Source organism: Hylobates moloch, unplaced genomic scaffold, assembly GCF_009828535.3.
Source record: "Hylobates moloch isolate HMO894 unplaced genomic scaffold, HMol_V3 SCAFFOLD_19, whole genome shotgun sequence".
In the NCBI taxonomy this organism is placed as follows: domain Eukaryota; kingdom Metazoa; phylum Chordata; class Mammalia; order Primates; family Hylobatidae; genus Hylobates; species Hylobates moloch.
This window is the reverse complement of record NW_026652294.1, coordinates 21,415,646-21,440,692: the sequence shown is the minus strand read 5'-3', so window position 1 is coordinate 21,440,692 and position 25,047 is coordinate 21,415,646. Positions and strand designations below refer to the sequence as shown.

Sequence of the window (25,047 nt, the reverse complement as noted above, 5' to 3'; positions counted from 1 at the left end):
AGTGGCTCATACCTGTAATCTCAGCACTTTGGGGGGCCAAGGTGGGCGGATCACGAGGACAGGAATTTGAGACCAGCCTGGCCAACATGGAGAAACCCCATCTCTACTAAAAATACAAAAATTAGCCGGGCGTGGTGGCGTGCACCTGTAATCCCAGCTACTCAGGAGGCTGAGAGAGGAGCATTGCTTAAACCTGGGAGGCGGAGGTTGCAGTGAGCCAAGATCATGCCACTGCACTCCAGCCTGGGTGACAGAGCAAGACTCCATCTCAGGCAAAAAAAAAAAAAAAAAAAAGGATATCGGGTATTCAAGCCAAGACAGTTTCTTCTTCTGGATGCTGGATGCCTAGCAGATATAAAGACAGACTTAACTGATTAAACTCACCTTCTGAGTGGCTTCTTTTTTCTTTTTATCCTCTTTCTTCCTTTTCTTGTCTTCCATTAACTGTTCTTCCCTTTCTTGCTCCTTCTCTCTGTTAAAGTAACATCATAACAGAAGGTTATACATCTATATTCACAACCCATTTCCGCAGCAAATTGAATGCTTGTAAGTGGTGGGCAAGATGACATTTCATCTCTGTGACTGAATAGAACACGGTATTTCATTTAAATCAAAAGGATCCATAAAACTCACATTTAATTATTCCCACATCTTGGTTTGTCACCCCTTTTGTAAAACATGACATTAAGTTTAGTTTCAAAGAAGCCTATTAAGGTAAGCTTTTATAATATCTACCTAAAAGAATACACACACAAACACACACACACGATTAATATATTTCCACTCAGCAAAGGACCTGATTTGAATATGACAATATCCAGATGGCTTCTGGGCAGTATTCCTCAGAGATGATGCAGAATGTATTAACTCAATTATGGTACGTATTTATCATAAATTAGGTGTTTTCCCATGACATCTTCAGAGTGGTGAACATAAAGCTCTATGTTCTGTATTCTACATTTTTTCTCTATATGTATTAATACTATATGTTTTATATATTTTCTATTTGTGTTTTTTTAAGGCAGGCACTGAGTGTCCTATAAATCAATGTATTCCAGGACAGGCGTGGTAGTTTATGCCTGTAACCCAGCACTCTGGGAGGCTGAGGTGGACAGATCACTTGAGGTCAGGAGTTTGAGACCAGCCTGGTCAACATAGTGAAATCCCGTGTCTACTAAAAATACAAAAATTAGCCAGGCATGGTGGCATGCTCCTGTAGTCCCAGCTACTCGGGAGGCTGAGGCAGGAGAATCACTGGAACCCGGGAAGCAGAGGTTGGAGTGAGCCAAGATAGCACCATTGCACTCCAGCCGGGTCAACAGAGCCAGACTCTGCCTCAAAAATAAATAAATAAATAAATAAATAAATAAATAAATAAATAAATGAATGAATAAATGTATTTCCTATTGGGTGAATTCACTACTACATCTTCCTGTACACATGAATTAAGACAACCAGGTTTTGCTCCACTGAATTAGAATAAAAGTGATATACAATCATAAACATTCTAGTTGGAGAAATGTGCTGAATCTGAAGAAATTAAGAGACTGCAATTTACAGCACACATTTGAAAAGTAACATTTATTGGAATGCTGTCAACTTTCACTCTGTATCAACTGGGAAAAAACATACACTCAACCAACTGCAGTAACTTCAAAGCTCACAGTCGGAAACCCCAGACTCTATGCTTATGGAATTTCATTGCTGGAAGGAGACTTAAAGATCTAGTTCCCAGGTCCTCACAATACCAAAGATAACAAATCCATGGTTTCACAGATATCACCTAGAATAAGGCCGAGTTACAAGTGAGTCAAATTAAAGGTTAAGTGAATAACAGGTTTGCAAACACGGCAAAATCATAAAGATGGTTCCTGAAGGACTCAAGTTTGGGAAGCAGAGATCTAGTTTAACATACTGAAACTATACAAAAGGAACCATGGATGAAAACTGAGGTGGGCTCTCGTGAATACACAATGTTTTATTTATAGAAAAAAAAAGACTTAAAAAATTTTTTTACCTACATGTTGTCACTGACTTGTCTGCATTCAAATATTAGCCTTTCTCCTTCTGTACCTCTGGGTATAAAGATATAAAAGCCTAATACGCAAAATCCACACAACCAAGGAGGAGATTTTACTGAAATTTCCTTAGGTCTTATGCTGGATTTCTTTGGGGTCAGATTGTGTGCCTCTGTCTAGGTGTGAAACACACGGAGAAAATCCACCTGCAGCAGCAGTGCCCTCCTTTAAGAAAATGGATTTACAAACACTGGTAAGATGGATGTTGACCGTCTCAGGCAGGCCGGCCACAGATCCTGTTATATTTGGCTCTAAAAGCCTTTTGCTTCCTCTGGCTGCAAGTAGAAGGAGTGGATGGGGTTCCTCATGCCCACGTTGCTGTAACTTGGCTTCCACATTTTACAGTGAAACCAACTACAGAAAAGTAGCAACCATAGCCTGAATATTTCCTGTTTAAAGATTTGGTGTTTACAAAAAAAAAAGTATTAGGTTGTCATTTTTTTCTAAATCCAAAATTATTCTAAAATTAAAAGTTTATTTTTAAAAATGCAATGTTAGCTGGACGCAGTGACTCACACCTGTAATCCCAGCACTTTGGAAGGCCAAGGTGGGTGGATCACCTGAGGTCAGGAGTTCGAGACTGGCCTGGCCGACACAGTGAAACCCCCATCTCTACTAAAAACATACAAATTAGCTGGGCGTGGTGGCATGCACCTGTAATCCCAGCTATTCGGGAGGCTGAGGTGGGAAAATCACTTGAACCTGGGAGATGGAGGTTGTAGTCAACCAAAATCACACCATTGTACTCCAGCTTGGGCAACAAGAGCAAAATAAATAAATGAATGAATAATAAATAAAATAAAATAAAATGTAAAAAGGGTAAGTTTTAATCAAACGTGTTCTTCAAAAACCTTTTCAAATATTGTCCCTATAAACAGACAATTCAGGGAAATAGATTGAAATTCATGCTCAACAGAAGTAAATTCATTTCTAAAACAGACATATTTCAAAGCTTTCCAGGTGACAGGCTATACTTTCACCCTGTTTTTTGTTTTGTTTTGTTTTGTTTACCATGCATCTTGGTAGAAGTTAGTCTTCTCTTTAAATTTCACTTCCTTAGGAAGAATCTACTTTGCCAAATCTGGCTTAAAAACCTGCCATTTACTTAACAATAAATCAAATAGTGTGAGTCTCACCTTTCTTCTAATTTAGTCCTGTTCTCTATCTAGGCTGCACATTAGCACCATTTGGGGAGCTTTAAAAAAATCCAGGCCGGGTGCAGTGGCTCACGCCTGTAATCCCAGCACTTTGGGAGGCCGAGACGGGTGGATTGCCAGGTCAGGAGATCTAGACCATCCTGGCTAACACAGTGAAACCCCATCTCTACTAAAAATACAAAAACTTAGCTGGGCGTGGTGGCACACGCCTGTAGTCCAAGCTACTCGAGAGGCTGAGGCAGGAGAATTGCTTGAACCCAGAGGCAGAGGTTGCAGTTAGCAAAGATTACACCACTGCACTCCAGCCTGGGCGATAGGGCGAGACTCTGTCTCCAAAAAATAAAATAAAATAAAATAAAATAAAATAAATCCCTATTCTGAGTCAGAGCCCAAGCAGAGAGCAATGGGCGTCTATGCAGAGAAGGCATCCATGGGGGCGGTGATGGAGATGGGTTACATACAGGAGACTGATGGACTATTTAAGTATATTAAGAATAATAGAGCTGGGCGCGGTGGCTCACGCCTGTAATTTCAGCACTTTGGGAGGCCAAGGCGGGTGGATCACCTGAGGTGAGGAGTTCAAGACCAGCCTGACCAACATGGAGAAACCCCATAGAGGTTTAAAATACAAAATTAGCTGGGCGTGGTGGCACATGCCTGTAATCCCAGCTATTCAGGAGGCTGAGGCAGGAGAAATGCTTGAACCTGGGAGGCGGAGGTTGCGGTGGGCCGAAATCATGCCACTGCACTCCAGCCTGGGCAACAAGAGCGAGACTCTGTCTCAAAAAAAAAAACGAAAGAAAGAAAAAGAATGACAGCCATGTTTCTCACTGTTGAGAAAATAAGTTACACAAATGGAGGAAAATGGAGAAAACTCAAATGAACTCTGTGGGGTTGGATCTAAATTAGTTATTGACGTGAACTCATGGTTTCCAATATATATAGACGTAATAAATATTAGCTGTAAGTCTGTGTACCTATGTGAGTATATATTCCTACACACACGTGCGCGTGCACACACACACACACACACACGCTTATTCCCTTAGCTTATTCCCAACTCTGAGGGCTGGAGAACAAGCAATATCCAAATAATAATGAACACACTTAGCACCAGTTTTGTGGCTTCCATTCTTCATTAAATAAAACCAGAGTTCTCTGGAACAAGAGCTAATTCTGGGGGTAGGATAAGGAAAGTACAAGATGAACCTGGAATGTACATTTGCCAAGAAGCAAAAGAGTGCTCAAAGAATGATGGGATCCGTCAAATGACCACGGAAGACAGTTTGAAATGCTCCTACAAGCTCAATCTGGAACAACATCAACATCAAAATAAGTAATTATAGTAAGAGACTATAAGCCATTGTATAAAATAGGAAAACACAAGTTCATACAGAGAGAAATACATAAATGAATAAATTGAAATGAGGAATGGAATAGTCACATAGTTTCAAAGCACCTTCCCATAAAATACTTGTCACAAAGGGTTGAGAAAAGTAATGACGTCAAGGAGAAGCCTGTCAAGATACCACCTTAATCAAGTAACCCATGTGAACATCATCAGTTATGGGACAAATTCAAACTGTGAGTTACATGACAGGATGCTGTAAGAAGAACACAGCATCGATTCTGTGACTCCTTTTAAATGTGTTTAACCTGAATACCATCAAAGGAACCATCAGACAACTCCACATTCAGAGGCATTCTACAAAATATACTGGCCTGCAATCTTCAAAAGTTTCAAGGCCATGACAGTCAAGAAAAGATTGAGGAATTGTTCCAAACGAAAGGAGACTGAAAAGACCTAACAACCAAATGCAATGTGTGGCCAATGTCACACCTTGAATGGAGCTGAAGAGTAAGTGGTGGTCATGTATCAGTGAGTTAATTTTTTCCCTTTGATGGTTATATTGTGGTTCTACACCAGAATGTTCTTTTTGTTAGAAACAGACTATAGTATTGGTGAAAGGGCTACAGGTGACAGCATTGGATCAGCAGTTAATTCTCAAATGACTCAGGGGAAAAAGAGGCTTTTTAAAATCATACAGATTCAAACTCTGTAAGTTCGAGATTGTATCCAAAAACAAAAGAAAATATAAACAGCAAACACAAAACTATTGCTCAGGCAGTACCCCAGGTCAATTACATAGAAATCTCCAGGGATTTTCAGAAGTCCCTCCAAGTGGTTCTAACATGTAGCTAGGGTTGAGAAACTGCTCTAAATTCTTGTTTATACCTACACTTTAAAACATTATTACCTGATTTATGCCTCAAAAATCAAACCTCCCATCACCTGAGCCCAGGAAGCTGAGGCTGCAGTGAGTCATAATCATGCCACTGCACTCCAGTGTGGGCAACAGAGTAAGACCCTGTCTCCAAAACAAACAACAATAAAAAACCCTCCCATACAGCAACAAATGCAAATGCCAGATGACTAGGTGGGTCCTACTTGATCATCAATTGCTTCTAAATATGAAGGGCAAGAGAAATCATTCATATTTTCTCTCATCTCTAAATATACAGCCAGATGTAAAACTCATCACTTTCAAATTATTTAATTCATTCAACAAATTCAGTTAAGTATTTACTGAGTCTCTACTATAGCTTCCAAAGCAATACTATGGGTACCTCCAATTCCCTAACTTTGTGCCAAGAATGGTTTATAGGTGCACCCAGCTTCCAAGTACATATGGAATAAAAAGCCCCTCAAACTCCTTACAGCTCAGCCTGGGACTGCTGCTAGCCCAATCCAATCTCATCTATTTACCCCAGTGTGCTGTACAAATCTTTTCTCTGTGTGTCTTGACCGGAAAAGGTTAGGAAGCACTGTCTAGGGGAGCTGGGGGTTTAATATTGCCTCTGCAGGGGACGAATGTGTGGGAGGGTACTGTGCAGGCAGGCAAAAGATAAAGCAAGTGCAAACACCATAATCTAGAATAAATCCTGAATGGCAAAAAGCCAAACTACTCTTGAGAACCTCTCAGGTGAAGAGCGAATACAACAGTGTTTTCTTCTTAATTTTTTACAATAATAGTAGAGAAAAGTAGAAGTGACTTGTACCTGAATAGAAAATACCCAATATTCGGCCGGGCACAGTGGCTCACGCCTACAATCCCAGCACTTTCGGAGGCTGAGGTGGGCAGATCATGAGGTCAGGAGTTTGGGACCAGCCTAGCCAACATGGTGAAACCCCATCTCTACTAAAAATACAAAAAAATTAGCTGGGCATGGTGGTGGGCTACCCAGCTGCTTGGGAGGCTGAGGCAGGAGAGTCATTTGAACCCGGGAGGCCGAAGTTGTAGTGAGCCGAGATTGCACCACTGCACTCCAGCCTTGGTGACAAAGCAAGACTTGGTCTCAAAAAAAAAAAAAAATAGGAAAGAAAAAGAAAAAAAGAAAATACCCAATATTCATTTAAGCTGAGGCATAGCAAGACTGCCCCGCATGCAAGTTCAGAACACCAAAAAGCAACAATGCTGACATTCCTAGGAACCGGCTGCATCCCAGAACTGAACCCTCCAATGGTCCGAGACCACGCAAAGGGAAAGCTAAGAGCTTGGAGCCTCTGTAATTGGCATTCAAAGCCATTCATAGTACAGTTCTAGCTTTTACATTTTCGTCATCCATTCTGCACGCCTGACAAACACCATCCTCTTTAATGCCCATCACACCTTACCCTAGTGGCAAGTCCTAGCTCAATATCCACTTGCTTCAACGGCACCATCCCCAGTAACTCCAACTCTAGAGAAATTCGCCTTCTTCTGTAGACCCCACAACTATTGCCCTGCCTCTTGTTTGGCCCTTAAGGTCTCAAGGCAGATGACACCGGTCATTGGCAGCATCAGAGCACCTGAAATGACTTTCTGTGGCATGGCTGCTTTTACCAGGGGTGGTAACAGGCACAGACCGGTAGGCACAGACTGACTTGGCTCTCTTCTACTAGGATGCCCAGGAACTGACTCATTCCTTTAACAAACATTTATTGTCTAATATGAGCCAGGCACTTTTCTTTTCGAGACGGAGTCTTCCTCTGTCACCCAGGCTGCAGTGCAGTGGAGCAATCTCAGCTCACTGCAACCTCTGCCTCCCAGGTTCAAGTGATTCTCATGCATCAGCCTCCTGAGTAGCTGGGATTACAGGGGCCCGCCACCACGCCCAGCTAATTTTTGTATTTTTTAGTGGAGACAGGGTCTCACTATGTTGGCTGGCCTGGTCTCGAACTCCTGACCTCAAGTGATCCGCCCACCTCGGCCTCCCAAAGTGCTAGGATTACAGGCGTGAGCCACTGCGCCCGGCTGAGCCAGGTACTTTTTCTAAGCACTGGAGATCTGGCAGAAACAAAACTGAGCTTTGGCTCACATGTGACTTACATCCCAGTGGGGGAGAAAGGCAACAAATGAACAGGATATACAACGAGATGCATGTATAAAATACACAGTTCAGGCGACAGCAGTGCTCAGGAGAGGACAGTTCACCTGAGAGAGAAGGAGAGAGGTGGGGAGAGGGCAACGCCTTCCACCTAATAGTTCGAAAAGGCCTCTGATACAGTTGCATGAGAATGGAGACTCACTGAGGTGAGGGATGGGGCCATGTGGGTATCTGGGGGCGAACATTCCAGAGGGAATGGCAAATGTCAATCAGTGAGACTGGTGTATCTGAGGAATGGTAGCCAGGATGCAGTACAGTGAGTAAGGGAGGAGGTGGCAGGGACGAGACCAGAAGCAGGATTCGGGGTTGGGGGCAGGGGGGATCTCCTTACAGGGAATGCATTTTTAAAAATAACCAGCACACATTTTCTGGTAATTGAATAAGGAATCAAATTGGGACTGGTGAACACAAGCACCTAAATGCAAAACTTCCAAAACCTCTCATTCTCAGTTTCAGTCAGGAGGCCCGCCTCTCCCCTCAGCTGTCAACCTTGCAGTCGGGGGCGGGGCTGGCCTGCTCCACCAGAGCACCCACCACGCTAGAGAGCGGCGAGTCGAGTGTGTGTGCGTTTGCCACGGCTGAAGCCTCTGAACACAAGGGAAGGGGAATGAACCTTCCTCTTCTCCCTGCCCCATGTCCATGGCACAAACACCAGAAACACAGTAGGGCCTCCAAGTAAATGCTACCAAAATGCATCATTAAAGAGCGAGCAACACTTTCTACCCTCCCGGGGGAAATGCGCTTAAAGAACAGCTTCAAAACAATGAGCTAAATCATCTAATAAACATATACTGAGTGACTATGGTATGCCACGCATTGACCTGTGACACACTGAGGATATAAGACTGGGCAAAAGAAGGATGGTCCTTGCCCTCAGGGAGCTGACATTCTAGATGGGAGACAGAAAAAACACACATACAACGCCAGGCAACGCCACGAAGACAAGCTGGAAAGCAGCCAGAGTGTCTAAGAGGGAAGAGATGGGAAGAGGAGGCTGCCTTCCATGAGCCGTCTGTAGCGGGCATCTGTGAGACAGGGACATCCAGACCCCTCCATAAAGAAAGCCGCCTGGGAGATGAGTGACCAGGCCAAGAGAAGAGTAAGTCCCAGGGCCCGAGATGGGAAAGTAAGTGCTGGGTTTGAGTTTGCGGGAAGGGAGATGGCTACCCCCACTTCTGCCCTCTCTCGGCAGCAAGCCTCCCCAGACACACACCCACACCTTCTCTGGTTTTCTGGGCTTACTTGGTAGTCACCCTCGTCTACACCAGAAGAACTGTGCAGCGTAGCTGAAAGTTTCCCTTCCACCGCATCAGTTCCCTCATTATTTCAGTGCTCACTTGATGCCAGGCACCAGGCTGAGGCTGAGAATTCAGCAGCAAACAAGATGCAGTGCTGCCTGCCTTTCTGGGGCTCTCAGTTCCACTTTTTAAATAGTCCTACCTCACCTCACAACCCAGACCGCACCTTCAGGGCAGAAAACTGTGCTCTCCTTGCTCTGTTCCCTGTCTCTATCACACTTTGGAATACTCTGAAGACAGCCTGCAGTGCCTTTGCTGTTTTGAAAATACCAGGATCTTGGATGTGTGAATTCAAGCTTGTGATATCTAGGTTAGAGATCAACTTTTGTTTTTGTGACAGAGTCTCACACCGTCTCCCGAGTGCAGTGGCACGATCTCAGCTCACCGCAGCCTCCGCCTCCCAGGTTCAAGTGATTCTCCTGCCTCAGCCTCCCGAGTAGCTGGGATTACAGGCATGCACCACCACGTCCAGCTAATTTTTGTATTTTTAGTAGAGATGGGGTTTCACCATGTTGGTCAGGCTGGTATTGAACTCCTGGCCTCAGATAATCTGCCCGCCTCGACCTCCCAAAATGTTGGGATTATAGGTATGAGCCACCATGCCCGGCCAAGAGATCAGCTTCTTTCCACAAACTAGAGTCATGACCAATGGTTCCTGTATGCATGTCTCTGAGCCCATCGTGCCTCAAACACGCAGGAAAGGCAGGGCTGACAATTTCACACTTGAACATATTAATCTCCACCTGTATGTGCGCTGATGGGAGTGAAAGGATGATAAGAACCTTAATTCAGAAGAACAGCCACAGTTCATCTTGACAGGAAATGGCTCCACATTCCCAGGAGCATCTTCCCTTCCATTAAGGTCTGGATGACTGGCTGTAACAGCATCAAAACCTATCACCGACACCCTGTGATCAGTAAGGGTGGCAGCACCTTTGGTCCTAGTTCCAACTCCACAAAATCAAGGCAGACAGACCCGAACAGGAAGAGAGCCACCCAACACGGGAACTATGCCAAAAGTAAACTAATACTGTAAAAGATTAAAAAGAACTCCACAATAAAAAGGAACAAACCATTAATAATACACCAACTTGGATGAATCTCCATGGAATTATGCCAAATGAGAAAAGCCACTCCCAAAAGTGTCATACTGTAGATTCCATTTAGATAACATTTCTGAGATGACAAGTGGTTGGGCGCCAGAGGATACAAAGGGGGGTAGGGTGAAGCAGGAGTGGTTATAAAAAAGGGTGACACTAGTGACCCTTGTGGTGACAGAACTGTCCTGTATTTAATAGTGGTGGTGGATACATGAACCCACATGTGATAAAATTGTATAGAACTAAACACATAGGCAATTAAATACAAGTAAAACTGGGGAAATCAAAATTTGGCAGATTGTATCAAAATCTGGGTTGGGACATTGTACTATAGTTCTGCAAGAAGTTACCATTGGTGGAATGGCATACAGAATCTCTCTGCCTTGCTTCTGGCATGTGAACCCACAATTATCTCAAAAATTTCAATTAAAAAAAAAAGAGCTTCAAACATTGACTCATCTTTTGGTCTCCTGTTGGAAATTTTGTCAAGGACTCCTACTTTAAACCATTTTCTTTATGAAAGTCACATAAGAATCAAAAGGAATTTGAGAAATCATTTAGTCCCCACATTACAAAAATAGGTTTCCAAAAGTATTCTGGAATCTACATTTCATCCTAACATGCTCAAATTGTTAGTTTAATCGATCAAGTATTCCTTAAGTACAGCAGGAATAGACAGCCACGAGGGTATTTAAAATGCTCCTCTTACACATAATTCACAATACAATTCTTTTCCCAGGAATTTTAGTGGTGTACTAGTCACTGAGCTATTATTTCACTTTGTGGTGGTATCTTCATCAGCTCAGTCAACACCAATTCCAAGCTCCTCTGGCCTATTTCCAAGACTCCTTCACAATTAGAGATGGGGATGTGATTTATGCTATGCCAATAAGGTGCATGTGTGACTTTACCAGAGGACACACAGGGCACCCATCTTCTCAGGCAGCATTGCAGGGATGACGCGGTCCTGGAGCCTACCCCTGTAACAGCAATTTCCTGAATGTGCAGGAAAACAAAAAAGCTTCCATGGGACCCCCAGTTCCATGGTGTGGTGCTGGGCGTCACCTGACCCTCAGCCTCTCAAGTACCATTTAATAAACCCACGCACCAGTGAGAATGAATTCTACTATCTACATACTAAGGAGTCTGCCCAACACAGATTTAAATAGGGATTTTCAAAATGCACCTGAGACATGTGACTTGTATGAACATTATTTCCTTAGAAAATAAAAGGTAATCTCAGCAACTTATAAAACAGTAAGAAAATAACTAGCCATAAAACCATTACCAATTATAAGTAATTAAGGATTAATGACACCACACGCATATTTAGGGTAAGAAAAATTAGCAAAGGAGTACAATGAAGAGAGTTAAGCCAAGTGCTCAAAGTATCCACTTAAAATGTTTTTAATTAAAAATGCACACACACAAAAAGCATGTTGGAACATATCTATTCAGGCAGAGGAAATTACACAGTAGGGTACTCCAAATATGTATATTGGATTTGTTCTTAACATTTTTTTCATTTGCTGGATCTGAGGGAATTTAATGGGATGCTAATGTAATTTGCACATATTAAATTAGCAGACAAGGCCAAATAGCACTAGGGCATAAAAATCATTCTAAGTGGCTTATAAGAAGAAATCAACATTAAAACTAGAAAGATTAAGGTAAATGCATTTTTAATTAATTTTAAGGGATAAAGAAATTTCCCCTGCCTTCAATTTTATTATGTGACACGTGATAGGTAACACTTTTATATGTTGGTAATAAAATGTAACACAGTTCCTTCTACATTGTGTTACCTTCCTTTCTGAGGCTGTGTAAAGCAATGCTTCTCAAACTTTAATGGGTATCTTGTTAAACGCAGATTCTTATTTAGAAGGTTGTGGGACAGGGCCTACAATTTTCCATTTCTAATAAGCTGCTCGTCCCTAGATCTTTGAGCAGCACACGAGTATGCACTTGGTTCTTTTCAAGAAAATATAGAATTGTAGTTATTTCTTAGTTACAATCTCATTAATATCAAGCATATGCCTCATTATTTTTATCTGTGTTTCAATGTGAAATTACAGTATAACCTTAGTGAAGTTTTTGTTTGTTTTGAGACAGGGTCTTGCTCTATCACGCAGGAGTGCAATGGTGTGATCATGGTTCGCTGCAGCCTCAAACTCCTGGGCTTGAGTGATCCTCCTGCCTCAGCCTTCCAAGTGGCTGGGACTACAGACATGCACCACCATGTGCAGCTAATTTTTTAATTTTTTGTAGAGATGGGGTCTTGCTATGTTGCCCAGGCTAGTCTTGAATGTCTGGACTCAAGCAATACTCCTGCATCGGCCTCTCAAAGTGTTGGGATTACAGGTGTGAGCACCGCACTCGGCCTGGGAAGGTATTTTAGATTAAACAACTCATGTAGCACAGACTTCATAAACTCTACTGAAACGATGACATTAGGAATAGCTAGGACCAATCTGTGCATGTGCAGGCAAGAACAACTGCCAGCTGGATGACAGCAAATGAAAGGCACCAGCCATCCAAGGGTGGCATCCATTGTAGGGTGAATGCAGACTTCAGAGATGTCAAGTGAGTAAAAGAACGTGAGGCTCAGAATCCATGAAATATGGCAATAGACTTTTGCCGACATAGCCTTTGACTCTAGGCTTTTCATGAATTTCCCAGTTTACGTATTTTAAGGCATATGCAAGGAATTGGCTTGTCTGGAATTACTCAAACCAAAAAAAGTAAGATAATTTTTTTTTTTTTTTTTGAGACGGAGTCTTGCTCTGTTGCCAGGCTGGAGTACAGTGGTGTGATCTCGGCTCACTGCAACCTCCACCTCCTGGGTTCAAGCGATTCTCTTGCCTCAGCCTCCTGAGTAGCTGGGACCATAGGCACACGAAACCACGCCCAACTAATTTTTGTATTTTTAGTAGAGACGGGGTTTTGCCATGTTGGCCAGGATGGTCTTGATCTCTTGACCTTGTGATCTGCCCTCCTCGGCCTCCCAAAGTGCTGGGATTACAGGCATGAGCCACTGCGACCGGCTGATAATTTTTTTTTTTTCTTTTTTGAGACGAGTCTTGCTTTGTCGCCCAGGCTGGAGTGCAGTGGCGCGATCTTGGCTCACTGCAACCTCTGGCCCCAGGGTTTAGCAATTCTCCTACCTCAGCCTCCCAAGTAACTGGGACTACAGGAACGAGACACCACACCTGGCTAATTTCTTTTAATTTTTTTTTTTTTTTTTTGAGACGGAGTCTTACTCTGTTGCTAGGCTGGACTGCAGTCAATCTCAGCTCACTGCAACCTCCACCTCCCGGGTGCAAGCGATTCTCCTGCCTCAGCCTCCCGAGTAGCTGGGACTATAGGCGCGCACCACTACACCTGGCTAATTTTTTGTATTTTAGTAGAGACAGGGTTTCACCACTGGCCCGGATGATCTCGATCTCCTGATCTCGTGTTCCGCCAGCCTCAGCCTCCCAAAGTGCTGGGATTACAGGTGTGAGCCATCACGCCCAGCCACGACCGGCTAATTTTTGTAGTAGCGATAGGGTTTCGTCATGTTTGCCAGGCTGGTCTCGAACTCCTGTTATCAAGTGATCCGCCTGCCTTGGCCTCTTAAAGTGCTGGGATTAGAGGCGTGCGCCACTGCGCCAGCCAGCTGTTTTTAAAAATTTGTTTTTACTTTCCAAAATTCTATGTGGCAAAAGCTGTAACAATTTGAAAGCTTTTTCCCCGCAAAAAATTTCAGGGTTAGAATGGTGCCTGAAGAATATTCATCTTGTGCTTTACATACTCTAGCTGGGCAGTTCGGCAAACTCGAACAAGGAGAGATGTGGCTTCCTACTCAAACTTAGTGCAGCCGGGTAGGAAGTTCTTGACAGTGCCTTGAGAAATGTCTCCTGATAGCTTCGACTCCTTGGTCCTAAAACTTCCTTTTCAGAATACATGGAACAAATTCTCCAAATACGTGCAGTTATCCATGATGCATCCCTGAAACATTTTTAGTTCCTTCACACATTCCACTCACGACCTGGTTTTCTATCCCCTTACCACTGGGATCATTATCCCTTAAACATGTTCCAGTTTGTCTATCCTCATTCAATTACCGGGCAAGGCAGCACCAAATAGGGTGGGCCTGCCACTTACTTGTCCCGTATGATATGCCGCTGCTAATACTGTTAAAGAGGTCATTTGCTTTCTGGAAATCACATCTTACTGAGTTACAGCCACCTAACACTCCTGTTTTTTCACAGTATTGCTAAGTCACTTTTCCATGACTGAGTAATTATGTATCTCTATTAATACCGTCAGTGCCAGACTGTCAAACTGCCATCACCACCTCTCCTGATCTTCCCTGCACTTCAGAAAATGGCCTGGAACTATATTTTCCAGAATCCCATTCCCCGTAGGGTTCCAGGTTAGCTGCCACCAAGGAGAGGTACCCTTCTTAGGTCTGGAAAGCAGAAAAGAAGTCAATATTCTCTAGAAACAGTTGCAAAAAGACACACAGGCAACAACATGCAGGACTTTCCTATTCTGCAGCAGCTTCCAGATCATCTAAAGCCATAGCTGCATGCAGCTGACATCACTGCTCCTCTAGGAATATGCACTCTAATTTCATCAACAATAATAGGAGCCTTCCTGAATTTCTTTCATCAGACTTTCCAATGGTTGTGTGAACCTTCAATTCCCTATATTAAAATCTTTCCTATTTGGAAAATCAAATGGAGCCTACCAAAAAGGTTACCAAAATTAATAAGTGAGTTTAACAAGGCTGCAAAATACAAGATCAATATAAAAAAACTAATTATATTTTTACATACTATGAACAATCAGAAATGGAAATTTTAAAAAAAGATTCCATATATATAATAGTTTCAAAAACTGTGAACACATAAGAATAAATCTGACAAAAATATGCAAGTCCTGAATATGTACACTGAAAACTACAAAACGTTGTGGGTAGAAATTTTTAAAAACCTATGTAAGTGAAGAGATGTACCATGCTCATGAATGAAAAGACTAAATATTAAGATGTCGATCACCCTCCAATTAATTTAGATTCAACAAAATCTCTATATTAAAATCCCAGCAGAATTTTTTGTAGAAATTGACAAGTACCTTCTAAAATTCATATGGAAAAGCAAAGGACTCAGAATAGTCAGCAACTATAAAAAGAACCAAGTTGGAGGACTTGCACAACCTGACGTGAAGACTTATTATAAAGTTAAAGTGATTAACACAGTATGGTACTGTCTTATTTTTCTATAGACAAAAAGTTCAATGGGATAGAACAGAATCCAGAAACACACTTATATATATATATATATATATATATATAGAGAGAGAGAGAGAGAGAGAGAGAGAGAGAGAGAGAGAGACAGAGAGAGAGACAGAGAGAGAGACAACCAATTTTCCAAAAAGCTGCAAAGGTAATTTAGCTGAGAAAAGAGAGTGTTTTCAACAAATGATGTTAGAATAACTGGTAGGAATATCTTTAAAAATGAACCTCAATTTGTACCTTGGCAATATATAAAAAATTAATTCAATCAATCATAAACTAGATGTAAAATCTAAAACTATAAAACTTCTAGAAGAAAACATACAAGAAAATCTTTGTGACCCGATGTTAGAAAAATTATTTTTTTGATACAACACCAAAAAACATAATCTATAAAAGAAAAAAACCTGATATATTGGACTCAAAGTTAAACACTTCAGCTCTTCAAAAGACATTTAAGAGTATAAAAAGATTAAGCCACAGACTGAGAAAAAGTTATCTGCAAATCACTTATCTGACAAAGAATTTATATACAGAGTATATAAAGAACCCCATCTTAAAACTGGGCAAAAGAGGCCGGGCACGGTGACTCACACCTGTAATCCCAGCACTCTTGGAGGCCGATACGAATGGATCACTTGAGGTCAGGAGTTCGAGATCAGTCTGGCCAACATGGTGAAACCCCATTGCTACTAAAAAAACAAAAAATTAGCCGAATGGTAGTGGTGCATGCCTGTAGTCCCAGCTACTAGGGAAGCTGAGGCAGGAGAAATTGCTTGAGCCTGGGAGGCGGAGGTTGTGGTGAACCAAGATGGTGCTACTGCACTCCAGTCTGGGCGACAGAGTGAGACCCTGTCTTTAAAAAAAAAAAAAAAAAAAAAGTGGGCAAAAGATTTGAACAGACACTTTGCTAGAGAAGACATACATGTGATACATGTGGCAAATAAACACATAAAAAAGATATTCAACATCTTTAGTTATTATGAAAAAAACAAATTAAAGCCACAATGAGATGTCAACACACATGTACTTGTAGAATGTCCAAAATTAAAAAGACTCACCATTCTAAGAATTAACAAATGGAACTCTCTCATGGTGGGAAAGTAAAATGGTACAATCACTTTGAAAAACACTTTGGCAGTTTCTTAAAAAGCTAAACATACACCTACTATATGACCCAGCCATTCCATGCCTAGGTTATTTACTCTAGAGAAAAGAAAACATATGTCCAACAAAGACTTCTAGATGAATATTCATAGCTTTATTGATAACAGCTGAAAACGAGCAACTGCCCAAATGCACATCAGTAGGTGAATGGATAAACAAATTAAGGTAGAATATACAACAGAATGCTACTTACTCAGCAATAAAAATAATGGACTATTGTTAAACACAACATGGATGAATGTAAAAATAACTATGTTGAGTAAAAGAAGCCACACAAAAAAGAGTACCTACTGAATGATTCCACTTGTATGAAATTCTGGAAAATGTCAACTAATCTATGGTGACAGAAAGCACATCAATGGTTATCTGGGGTGGAGAAGGGGCAGGGAAGGGTGGCAGAGAGGGGTGATAAATGGGCAAGAGGAGACAAAGGGTGATGAAGGACACATTAACTATCTTTTGCATACATCGTTTGAAACTTACCACATTGTAAATGTCAATAATACCTCAATAAGGAGGTAAAAGGAAAAACAAGAGAGGAAAAAAAAAAAAAAGCCTTTCCTACATGGATACCTGGAATGGCCCATTTCCCTGGCAGAACCCTGAATGACACAGCCCCATAAGTGAGATCCCTTTATCAGTTGAAATTTCACCCTGCGTGTGCACACTGTTCCCTAAGATCACAAATCTGTAAATCAGAACTTCCGCACAGATAACGCTCCTAGGATGGGTGCCAGGTTTCATTTCTCAGTGCAATGAAGACTCTTGTAGAAAAGAGCTTAATAAGGCAAATGTCTGAATTTTTAGAGCTGTCACCTTTACATCTCATTGTTTTAATTCTCCGGAGTGCTGTAAACTACCAGCATCTTCACTGAACTTTCCTTCGATCAGTAATACCTATATTGTGTGTTTATAAGGTAACCGAACCAAAGCTGTTAATTTTTTAACCATTCTTACGGTTTTGCTTGACTTCAAATAAGGTTCTTCGAGTTCAAAGGACACCTTAGGTTTTAATGTAAGATTTAGTGAATAAATCTTTAACATCACCTCACATTTTACTCCTGAAAGTACTTTCCTATACACTACAATTAATATGCCATGCTTCTAACGACAGTCTGAAATTAGGAGTGGTTTTACAAATATCCAAACGGGCTAAGAAACAGCCTCCTGGGGCAGGGTGCGGTGGCTCACGCCTATAATCCCAGCACTTTGGGAGGCCAAGGTGGGCGGATCACGAGGTCAAGAGATCGAGACCATCCCGGCTAACACGGTGAAACCCTGTCTCTACTAAAAAAAATACAAAAAATTAGCCGGGCGTGGTGGCGTGAGCTTGTAGTCCCAGCTACTCAGGAGGCTAAGGCAGGAGAATCGCTTGAACCTGGGAGGCGGAGGATGCGGTGAGCCGATATCACCCCACTGCACTCCAGCCTGGGCGACAGAGCAAGACTCCGTCTCAAAAAAAAAAAGAAACAGCTTCTCAATGAGGGCTTATACCACATACTCTAATATACATACATACATACATTTATCTATTTGTTTATTTATTTAATTTTGTTTTATTTTATTTTTGAGACGGAATTTTGCCCTCGTCGCCCAGGCTGGAGTGCAATGGCACAATCTCGGCTCACTGCAACCTCCGCCTCCTGGGTTCAAGCGATTCTCCTGCCTCAGCCTCCCGAGTAGCTGGGATTATAGGTGCCCACCACCACACCTGGCTAATTTTTTAGTATTTTTAGTAGAGACGGGGTTTCACCATGTTGGCCAGGCTGGTCTCGATCTCCTAACATCAGGTGATCCACCTGCCTCGGCCACCCAAAGTGCTGGGATTACAGGCGTGAGTGAGCCACCGCTCCCGGCTCACACACTCTAATATTTATAATCTGGAACCGCTAAAAACTATGTTTACACCTTAAGGGCCAGACCAACCCACAAAAGCCAGAGCAGCACTCTACCGTCAGCACTCGACAGCGAAGAAACTAAAAAGAAGATGAGGAATAGCGGTCTTAGCTATGGCCTTGGAAAGAACTATTCTCTACAGAAAAGTGATGAAATATGGCTCCTAAAGAGGAGAGAAAATAAGTTTATCAACCAGAATCCACAGCTCTGAGGCACATATTATTCAGGAGAAAAACTGAGAACTTATAACAGTAAGTGGTGGGACAGCTTTTCTAAACATTCAGGTGTTTTCCTTTCCATGGTGCATTTTTTTTTCTCTGCTTTCCTCCACACATGGTCCGACACAGTTTTTCTTGTCTATTGAAAGAATAAATAATAACTGACCTTTGAAATCAGATTGCTAGCAGTTCGACATCAAAATCACAGTAAATTGAAATTCCATTAAGAGGTAATTTAGGACCAGGTGCAGTGGCTCATGCTTGTAATCTCAACACTTTGGGAGGCCGAGGCGGGCAGTTCAAGACCAGCCTGGCCAACATGGTGAAACCTCACCTCACCCCTACCACAAAAATACAAAAATTAGTCAGTGTGGTGGCGTGCACCTGTAATCCCAGCTACTTGGGAGGCTGAGGCAAGAGAATCACTTGAACCTGGGAGGCAGAGGTTGCAGTGGGCCAAGATGGCACCACTGCACCCCAGCCCAGGCAACAGAGCCAGACTCTGTCTCAAAAAAAAAAAAAAAAAAAGGTAATTTTAGGCTAGGTGTGGTGGCTCACGCCTATAATCCCAGTACTTTGGGAAGCTGAGGTGGGCAGATTGTTTGCATCCAGCCTGGGCAACATAGCAAAACCTGATCTGTACTAAAAATACAAAAAAATTAGCCTGTAATCCCAGCACTTTCAGAGGCTGAAGCAGGTGGATCACTTGAGGTCAGGAGTTCGAGACCAGCCTGGCCAACATGGTGAAACCCCATCTCTAATAAAATACAAATAATAATAATAATAATAATGAGCTGGGCGTGGTGGCACACGCCTGTAGTCCCAGCTACTTGGGAGGCTGAGGCAGGAGAATGGCTTAAACCCAGAAGGTGGAGGCTGCAATGAGCTGAGATTGTGCCACTGCACTACAGCCTAGGTGACAGAGTAAGACTCTGTCCCAGAAAACAAAAACAAAAACTAGTGGTTCTAGGAGGCATCCTGCCTCCCAACACCAGGAAAGCGAGAACTCAACTGGGAGCCCCTCCCCTCAGGCTCTGGGCCCTCCTCTCTCACTGACCAATGACCAAGTCTCTGTCAGGGCTGCATGCGCGCACAGAAGAAATGGAGCTAAATAGTGTGCATGGAGATCTTTAGAAAGCATTAATCACATGCAAGGAATCAAAAATAAGTGAATTCAAACAATGATACATTTGATTCTCCTCTGACCATGTGTTCTCAACTCTAGGAGGATGCATACCCAGTTAACAAGATTGAGACCTGTTGTAACGCAGTCCATCAAGGAAGGTGATCTTTGCACACCTTTCCAGATCTATGCTTTAAGAAAAAGCCAAGAATTTCATGTTAGAAAATAAATGGAAGAGATGTGGACTCTGCTCCTGAGATCACACGGTATCTACTGCAAACAAGTGATCTGGCGGCAGGTGGGCTTCCTGATTATGCTGCACTACTGCCATTTTATTAAGTTTGTGTCTGTTATTCAAATCCTGGAAATCCTCTGAGAAAGGGTGCTATTTGTGACACTTACCTTGGTATTGAAAAAAATCAGCAGACAAGGAAATCAACTCTGAATTCAAGACTCCACAGGTGACAGTCGTACCCTACTTCTCAATGCTCTTAATTTGTGCTCTATTTTCAGAATAGTAAAAACGGAAAGTCGTGTTCTTGTGTGCCAGCAGTTGTCATTTAAATTTAGCAAGCTGAATAATAATTGAATTACCTTGAGGAAAATGTATATTTCTGAAAGATAAGCATGTTTAATAGTAATCACAAACTACAGAGTAAAGCTGACTTGTGAACTTACATGACCCAATTCTTCAACTAAAATTATACACCAGTGAGAAAATGACTTCAAATCTAAAAAGTGATTTACATACAGCATTTTGATAACAACTAAGCCAACATTTACCTGTGTTTAACTCTTCAGGATCAGTTACAGGATGCCCAGTTCTATTTAAAATGACATCCACGTTCTCTATACATACAGTTTAACACCTAATTTCTACTTAGGTAACCCGGGGGAAATGTTTTGTGAATGATCTACCCCTGTAATCTTTAATAGACAATCTCAGTAACAGCTATCTCAACTATGTTCTTCTCCTTTTTTTTTGAGACGGAGTCTCACTCTGTTGCTCAGGCTGGAGTGGAGTGGCACGATCTTGGCTCACTGCAACCTCTGCCTCCCAAGTTCAAGCGATTCTCCTGCCTCAGCCTCCCGTGTAGCTAGGATTACAGGCACATGCCACCACACCTGGCTAAGTTTTATTTTATTTTTTAAATTTTTTTAGTAGAGATGGGGTTTCACCATGTTGGCTAGGCTGGTCGTGAACTCCTGACCTCAAGTGGTCTGCCCACCTCAGCCTCCCGAACTGCTGGGATTACTGACGTGAGCCACTGTGCCCGGCCTCAAATATGTTTTACTGAGAGGACACTTCAGGTTCTCTTAAGCTATCAGAAGGATTTTTTTCTCCTTTCAGTTGAGCATTATGCTTTCTATACATCATTGATCTAGGGACTGTATTAGTGAGTACATACAGTATTTTTGTATTTCTTTGTGTTTCCAGACCCTTCCAATACCTTCTTCAAAGTTCTTTTGCCTCCATCTCTCAAAATCCTATACTGAAGCATGGTCAACTGCAATAAGCACATGCCTCTCCCAAGGTGCTCCCCTGCTACACCGCAGCCAGGTCAAGATAAAAAGCACAGGCTTTGGAGCCTGACACTTTAAAATCAAATTTTATGTATCTTGGACACTACAATGGTAGGAGCCTGGGCAAATTATCTGGCACCTAAGTTTCTGCATCTGTAAAATGGGAACTATATACTACTTATCTTGAAGAGAGGCTGTGTTGATTAGAAATAATGGGTGGAAAGCACCTAACAATACAAAGCACATGAGCTGCTACTGCTTCTGGCAGCAGGGTCCACCTCCTCCTCCACATCAAGTACCTACTATGCATCAGCAAAGAAGGTGATGAGTAACAGAGGGATGAGGCACACAGCGCCCAGAGAAGGCACTCAAGAACCACATACGACTTCATAAGATCAGACCCATACCTCATACCTTGAGTGAAATAAACTCCAGATGGATAAAGTATTTAAACAGGAGGAAGAGAGGAAGGAAGGGAAAGGAGAGAAAGAAGAAAGCTGGGAAGGCAACCATTAAAGCATTTGAAAAAATTGTGGCTAATTTTTCTTTTCATAATGCAGAATGAACAAAGACTTTCTAACTATGATACAAACTCAGAAGCCATAAAACAATGACAGCTACATCTGACTACAGAAATGCTTTATAACAAGTATTATGATAGAACCCACCAAGGTCATTGTTGCTGGGGGGAAAAAATCAGCATTTATATCTCAAAGAGCTAGGTTTCATAATACATAAAGAACTCCTACAAATCAACGAGGAAAAGACCAACAATACAAAAGAAAAATGGGTGAAGGAAATGAACAGACAGTTCACAGAAAAGGAAAGATAGCCTTCTAAGATATAGGAGATCAACTGCATTCTCCATAAGGGAATAGAGTATTCAAAGTATACCAAGACAGGCCGGGCATGGTGGTTCACGCCTATAATCCCAACACTTTGGGAGGCCGAGACAGGCACATCACTTGAGGTCAGGAGTTCGAGACCAGCCTGGCCAACATGGTGAAACCTCGTCTCTACTAAAAATACAAAAATTAGCCGGGCATGGTGGCTCATGCCTGTAGTCTCAGCTACGAGAGGCTGAGGCACGAGAATCACTTGAATCTGGGAGGTAGAGGTTGCAGTGAGCTGAGATCACACCACTGCACTCCAGCCTGGGCAACAGAGTAAGATTCGGTCTCAAAACAAAACAAAACAAAACAACACCAGAGTACACCAAGATACCGCTTTTCACTGACCAAAGTGGCAAAGACAAAATTTGGTAGTAACACACAGTTACCTTGTGTGTTATTACCACAGTTACCTTGTGTCCAAGGTAACACAGAAAAAGGCATTCACATATACCATTGCTGATGAGAATATAAACAGGTGCAATCTCTGTACAGGACAATTTGGCAGCTACCTATCAAAATGAAAGCGTACACAGTCTTTGACGCAGCTATCCTATTTTTAAGTATTTATCACAGGAAAAGAATTACACATGTGGGAAATTATATATGCAAAGGATATTCACTACAAAAAATGTCTGTAACGGCAAAAAGTCAGAAACAGTCCATCAATTAGGAGACTGGTTAAATACATTATACCTTATCCACACAAGAGAATACTATGCAATTATAACAAGCAGTTCTTTTTGTACTAATGAAGATAAGTCTTCAAGATAAGGTGTTAAGTTTTAAAAGCAAGATGCAAAAAATGTGTACTTAATGATATCATGTACGTAAGAAAAGGGGGGCTTTTATGGAATTCTTTATATGTGAACAGAGATTCCTTGAAACGAAACAAAAAACTGGGCGGGCGTGGTGGCTCATGCCTGTAATCCCAGCACTTTGGGAGGTCGAGGCAGGTGGATCACGAGGTCAAGAGTTCAAGTCCAGCCTGACCAATAAGGTGAAACCCCGTCTCTACTAAAAATACAAAAATTAGTCAGGTGTGGTGGCACACGCCTGTAATCCCAGCTACTCAGGAGGCTGAGGCAGGAGAATTGCTTGAACACAGGAGGCAGAGGTTGCAGTGAGCCGAGATTGAGCCATTGCGCTCCAGCCTGGGTAACAGAGCAAAACTCCGTTTCAAGAAAAAAAACTTAGCATTACTACTGAGTCAGAGAAGGAAATGCTATTGGCTGTAACATAACTATATACTTTTTAAAACTAGATATATTCAATTTTTAAAAATATAATACAGGTTGGGTGTCGTGGCTCATGCCTATAATCCCAGCACTTTGGGAGGACAAGGCGGGTGGACTGCTCAAGTCCTGAAGTTCGAGACCAGCCTGAGTGACATGGTGAAACCCCATCTCTACAAGAAAATATAAATATTAGCTGGACGTGGTGGTGCACGCCTGTAGTCCCAGCTACTCACAAGGCTGAGGCAGGGGGATCACCTGAGCCTGGGAGGCAAAGGTAAGGTTGCAGTGAGCTGATATGCCACTGCACTCCGGCCTGGGCAATAGAGCAAGACCCTGTCTCAAAAAAAAAAAAAAAAAAAAAAAAAAGAGAATACAGCAAGATGTTACCAACGGGGGAAACTGCATAAAAGGGTAAAAGAGATTATTTCTTACAACTGCATCTGAATATATAACTATCTCAAATTTAAATAAAAACTTTAAGTAAAAAGAAGATAATCCACTGTATTTGAACAAGATATGGATCTGGAAGTCAAACGAGTGGTCAAGACTGGAATGCTGTCCTGAGTTCAGAAGAAAGGCCACCTTAGGCTTTGCCACAGGGACCCTAGGATTCCTCCTTGAGAACTCCCCATTTCCTCAAACAAGCCCCATTCCTCCTTGGCCCTCTGGCTCATGCGCTTCTCTGCCTGGACTGCATTCCTCCTTTCTTCTGGTCCTAGTAAGGCCTTCAAATAGCCACAAAATTTCCCTTTCATCTATGCATCCCCTTTAAGCCTCTTTTATTCCTGACACCTCAGCATTCTGTAGAGTGGTACACAGAGGCGACTTAAGCTCCCCCAAACATGTAGATGTGGGTTGCCTAGAGTGGCCATCAATTAAACCCTCCTCAGCAATAGACCGCAAATGGGTAATTACGTAAGAGGTTCCAGGGACTCCCTATTTTTACTTTTAGGAAGGGACTACAAGACGGTGTGAAGACAGAATACTGCCCAACAGAGATGGGTCAGAGAGGTCTCCAGACAGCAAGACTTAGTTGGTCTCCACTTTTCCCGGAGCTTAAAGTGAGTTAGACGTGAGTCATCCCACCTCCTGGTACATTTTAAAGTAAAAAATGAGATGGGTGGGCCAGGACAACATCACTTCAGGACATGAAGCATTAAGATCCTTCCATTCAAGCCCCCCATATATGGACTCCTTGCTCAACAAGTGACCATCTCATTCTCCTACACGGAACACCTGGGTAAGGACAGGTATTTGGGCAGAATGTCGAGTGGGAGCCTTGGAGCAAGGGGCAGCAGGAAAGCAGACAGGAGTCAAAAAAAAAAAAAAAAGGGGCAATAAGAAGGTGGGCCAGGTGTGGTGGCTCACACCTGTAATCCCCACACTTTGGGAGGCCAAGGCAGGAGGATCGCTTTGAGCCCAGGAGTTCAAGGCCAGCTTGGCCAACATACTGGAACCCCCATCTCTACAAACAATTGAATTAGCTGGGCATGGTGGCACACATCTGTGGTCCCAGCTACTCAGGAAGCTGAGGTGGGAGGACCACTTGAGCCAGGGAGGTTGAGGCTGCAGTGAGCAGTGATTGTGCCACCGCACTCCAGCCTGGGGAACCAAGCAAGATCTTATCTCAAAAAGATAAAAAATAAACA

The 25,047-nt window shown here is 42.5% G+C and overlaps 1 protein-coding gene across 8 annotated transcripts in view; it reads right to left on the bottom strand.

The window, feature by feature from the left end:
- The window catches only part of TNRC6B (trinucleotide repeat containing adaptor 6B), a 291,806-nt gene that overhangs the window by 89,747 nt on the left and 177,012 nt on the right, over positions 1–25,047 (bottom strand). For 7 of the 8 annotated variants that reach the window (XM_032139790.2, XM_032139793.2, XM_058431283.1 and 4 more), the window contains one exon: positions 385–472. In XM_032139790.2, coding sequence (XP_031995681.1) covers positions 385–472 — 88 coding nt within the window. Of the gene's footprint in view, positions 1–384; positions 473–19,860; positions 19,938–25,047 lie in introns of all 8 variants that reach the window. The other variant, XM_058431281.1, reaches the window with a different exon arrangement.